The sequence below is a fragment of the Penaeus monodon genome, chromosome 11 (genome assembly GCF_015228065.2).
Source record: "Penaeus monodon isolate SGIC_2016 chromosome 11, NSTDA_Pmon_1, whole genome shotgun sequence".
Classification (NCBI taxonomy): domain Eukaryota; kingdom Metazoa; phylum Arthropoda; class Malacostraca; order Decapoda; family Penaeidae; genus Penaeus; species Penaeus monodon.
The window spans coordinates 24,782,048-24,787,047 of NC_051396.1; the positions used below are offsets into that span (position 1 = coordinate 24,782,048).

Below are 5,000 nucleotides of genomic sequence, written 5' to 3' on the forward strand. Positions count from 1 at the left end.
CTCTCTCTCCCTCTCTCTCTCTCTCTCCTCTCTCTCTCTCTCTCTCCTCTCCCCTCTCTCTCTTCCCTCCTCCCCTCTCTTCCCCTCTCTCTCCTCTCTCTCTCTCTCTCTCTCTCTCTCTCTCTCCAACATCTCTCTCTCTCTCTCTCTCTCTCTCTCTCTCTTCTCTCTCTCTCTCTCTCTCCTCTCTCTCCTCTCTCTTCTCTCTCTCTCTCTCTCTCCTCTCTCTCTCTCTCTCTCTCTCTCTCTCTCTCTCTCTCTCTCTCTCCCTCTCTCTCTCTCTCTCTCTCTCTCTCTCTCTCTCTCTCTCTCTCTTCTCTCTCTCTCTCTCTCTTCTCTCTCTCTTTCTCTCCTCTCCTCTCTCTCTTCTTCTTTTCTCTCCCCTCACTCCTTCTCCTCCTCTCTCTTCTCTCTCTCTCTCATCTGTCTTCTGTCTCTCTCTCTTCTCTCTCTTCTCATTGTTGTCTTTCTCTTCTCTCTCTCTCTCTCTCTCTCTCTCTCTCTCTCTCTTCTCTCTCTCCTCCTCTCTCTCTCTTCCTCTCTCTCTCTCTCTCTCTCTCTCTCTTCTCTCTCTCTCCTCACTCTCTCTCTCTCTCTTCTCTCGTCTCTCTTCTCTCTCTCTCTCTCTCTCTCTCTCTCTCTCTCTCTCTCTCTCTCTCTCTCTCTCTCTCTCTCTCTCTCTCCTCTCTCTCTCTCTCTCTCTCTCTCTCTCTCTCTCTCTCTCTCTCTCTCTCTCTCTCTCTCTCTCTCTCTCTCTCTCTCTCTCTCTCTCTCTCTCTCTCTCTCTCTCTCTCTCTCTCTCTCTCTCTCTCTACCTCTCTGTCTCTCTGTCTCTCTGTCTGTCTCTCTCTCTCTCTCTCTCTCTCTCTCTCTCTCTCTCTCTCTCTCTCTCTCTCTCTCTCTCTCTCTCTCTCTCTTTCTCTTTCTCTAGCACCCAAAAGTGCCATGTGTTACACTTCAAGTCTTTGGGAGAGAGAGAAGAGCTATGTTGAGTGTGTGGCCCTTCATTCCAGTTGAGGGGTATTTATTTATTGAACATTTTCTGCCGCAGCAACAGCTAAGGTCATTAGCAGCGTATACAAAATATATCAGTAGGGTGGGGCTTGTGGGCAGTTGCCCCCAGGGTAAGGAAGGTTTTTGGTTCATAAGGCAATGTTTGTGGATTCCCAGAAACAAATGTTACACCAAATATGCTAGATATCAAAGGTCATTTAGAAGATCATGGAAAATTAGTTGAGGCAAGGGATGAGGTCCAAGGTAAGGGTGATCTCTTACCTTGGGCCTCAGTCTCCATCTCCTAAACCCCCACGACAACAACAAGCAAGGGATTGGGGGAACTGAGGGGGTCACTAGTGAAAGCATTATAATTCCGGTATACATTTCACAACAAATAAATTACTGAAATAGAACATCAGTTTAACTTTAATTCATGTGCTACAATTAGTATTTTGGAAGAAAATTATCCATCACAAAATTTTGTGGCCACTATTTTTTCATTGATCATCAATTATATGTTTAACAATTAATCATGAGTTATCATTTTTTATCATTCTATAATGCAAATTACAGAATGTCTTGGTGTATCCTTTAACTATATAGTACATTTTCCATTCAAATGGAATATAGTGTTTAGCAATCTGTAACAGCATCTGTGCTATTGCAATGAAAAGAGTGAAAATTTTGAACCTTTGATAAAATGCTCATGATTATTTTGAAAAGCACTAATTTCTGTTTTCAGGTTAGAAACTCCTTCAGGTGTTTGGTGTCATTAAAGTATATATGAGCAGTTATGTATCCTTCCAAAGCATACAGCATTTCAATGCTCAATCCTCATTATCATCAGGATATAAATAAAATACAATAATACAACTTAATATGTGTATTATCTATTCATACAGAAAGTATACAAAATGTTACTGCCTAGCTATAACAGAATACAAACCCAAATATATAAACAGTACATCATTCACTCATTCACTAAGCAAACAAATACATCCACCAATTTTTCTGCTGTAGAAAATGCTAAATGAAAACAACAGATAGATACATATGTTAAAGGAAAGTATACAAACTGAATAAGCCCAATCCATGTCATACTTCCTTAGGCAATGCAAACTGCAGAAAACATGGTATACCTTGCACACTTGAGTTTATTCTGTTACACACACATCCACACAAAAAAGTTTCCTCTGAGAGAAGAAAAGTATAAAAGAGCTTATATTTTAAAAAGAAACTCCAGACACAGTATATTGCTATAAAATGGGTCATTTCACATCAAAGACTTCAAGTGTATGTTACGAAAAATGGCAAATTATGGTAGTGAGAAACAAACATAGTTGGAGGGATCTATGAAATCACTTTAGTTATAATACATGATAGTTGAATGATACATAACTTACAATTCTTGAAAAAAAAATTAAATTATTTAGTAAGTATCAAAGCTTGTCCCAGAACTGGGAATATTGTGTTAATATGCTTGTTACACAATTTTGTTTATGTTCAATACATGAAACACTTTTTACACATACAAAAGAGCTCATTCATTATTTTAAAGGACTTGACTTAAACAGATGGAGAGATAATTCATCACAAAAATAACAAAGCATCTACGTAATTATTTACAAGTTCATGCACTGTATACAACAACAGTATTATATTTCAAAATACAAAATATATTAATATTAATGAAACAATTTTAGAAATCTCTGACACGGCTAAGTTTGGCGTCAACTTCTTCAATAATGTTATCAATTCGTTCACTGACACCCTTGAAAGCTGAAGGAGGGGGACCAATCATTTTGATCAGAGCTGGCACTTCAGTGGAGGAGTAACAGAATCTGAAAAATGAGTGAAATACCATTAAATTCTTCAAAACAACTGAAAAATCAGTCTTCATATCAAATATATTCACTAGAAAGAGAGAAAAAAAAGTGTATTTCTAATTTATACTATTTACACCATTCAAAAGAGGTTTATATAAAACACCAACCTGCAAAGAGCTGTCATTGTTCTCCATAAAAGCTCCTCAGGGGGATGGCTATTGAGGTACTGAAGGATTGCCATAGCCAGCTCAGGAGCAACATCATCAAAGACTACAGTTTTTACCTCTTTCGTACCTAGGTTGTACATGAGTGCTGTGCCATATTCTTGAACCTGTAATAATCATGATTATCATTTAACATGTACATATAACACTGAAATATCAAACACTTCTGACTGTCTTCTGTTCAAAGAATGACAATACAGTAGTTAATTTCCATGGCCTGCAGGCAGAATCAAATCCATAACAATTAGAATAACATCTGAAAATGTTTCCATCACTGCAAACTCTAATATGTTATATTTCCAAAACCTTTAAAATACACACCCTTTGATTCTGATGTAGAAGAGCATTAACAGCAACTTTTGTAGTAACTCGGATGTTGCTGGTCTGCTGACCTCCATCTTGCCACTCACTGATATATAGCAACCACTCCGATGGACTCAGATGCTCAAACATGTTGCAGAACTAAACAAGTATAAAAACACAGTACTGGTAAAAAAATACACCTACTTATGGGTAATCTAAAATCAAAAATTAGTATACAAAGGAAATCAACATTGTGTTACTTATTGAGATGAAATCTGCTTAAAAAAATGGTGTATAGTGTCAGAATGTTGACAGCATTAAGAGTGTATCTACTAGCTATTAACAGCCATTGCTTAAACTTGAATTCTCTTCATATACTGTAGAGAAATATAGATGTAAATATTTTAACAGACTAATTTCCTAGAAGTGTATATCAAATACTTACGAAGAGAGCTAAAGATTCTTGGTGAATGGGTGGCAGACTTTCAACCTTGTTAGCATAATTCATGATTGTGTGGTCTTTGCGGTCCTGGTGAAGCAGCAAAATAACATCATCTTTAAGGGCAGCAGCAGCCATAAGTCGAACAAGGTGAAGACGTGCATCATCTGGCACATTTGGATCATGAAGTACTCGGTTAAACAAAATACTGAAGTTTTCACCAAGGGCCCAGGATCCTTCATCTTCTACCACATAAGCACGAAGTTCATTCAGATGTTCTTTCTCTTCAGGATTGAGAATATTTCCAACACTGGCTGCTAACCCCTCAAATTCAGCTGGTGCCTGCAAAGTAATATGTACATTTTCTTTATTCTCTATTAACATTCCACAAACCATCAAAAAAAATCAAATAAATTAACACTCACAAATTAAAATAACATTCATATCTTTTCTTTTGCACTTTTGCACACCACAAAAATAAACTGCTCTAACACACCATCTACCAAGTCAGACCACTCTACACATAAACAGGTATATGGAAGCCACGACTTGAGCAGCAACAGCACCAACGTTGTCATGCAGGTCAGAGGAGCTACGGCGGATGTGGTGGACGTAGACTGATGATAGGTAGGTGGTGGTTTTGGGGGTTCACCGCCGGGGCACAGCAGGCGGGAGAGCAGCCACAACTGGCTGCAAATACCCACCTGCTCAACAACGCTGGTGTAGACCACTGGTGGCTCGTACGGGCGTGCAGGGCCCAGGTAGCAGAGCAAGGCACTCTGGGGCTCTGGGGAGCCAAGGTCAGTATGACTGTACCGTGGCACAGGTCGATATACCACCAACGAGTCGTGTGAGCCACGCAGACTCCCGTTGGGGGACGCCAAGAGGATGGGCGAGTCCGTGGAGGGGGGTCGGTCAAGGAATTCTTCCCCACGTGGAGGGGGGGTTGTGGAACAAGTTGATGGGGCAAATTCAAAAGTGGATATGGATCTAATTGATGATGGGGCACGGGGCAAGCGCCGCAGGAAGGAAGATATGGATTCTAAGGAATAAGCTCGAGAAGGTGGAGCTGGTTTTGGGCCTACAGGTGATGATGGTTGTGAGCGTGTAACAGGAGATGGAGTTGGCTGTGGTGAATGGGGGATTGGAGACAAAAGAAACTGAGGTGGAGGACCTTGAGACTGTGATTTACAATTCAGTGTTGAACAAGAA

General features: G+C 40.0%; 1 protein-coding gene across 3 annotated transcripts in view; it reads right to left on the reverse strand.

Annotated features, from left to right (window-relative positions):
- Positions 1–1,864: 1,864 nt before the first annotated feature.
- The window catches only part of LOC119578850, a 63,642-nt gene continuing 60,506 nt past the window's right edge, over positions 1,865–5,000 (reverse strand). For all 3 annotated transcript variants that reach the window (XM_037926500.1, XM_037926499.1, XM_037926501.1), the window contains 4 exons: positions 3,795–4,130; positions 3,368–3,508; positions 2,990–3,153; positions 1,865–2,837 (listed from right to left, as the gene is read on the reverse strand). In XM_037926500.1, coding sequence (XP_037782428.1) covers positions 2,696–2,837; positions 2,990–3,153; positions 3,368–3,508; positions 3,795–4,130 — 783 coding nt within the window. In that variant the 3' untranslated portion in view covers positions 1,865–2,695. The remainder of the gene's footprint in view (positions 2,838–2,989; positions 3,154–3,367; positions 3,509–3,794; positions 4,131–5,000) is intronic.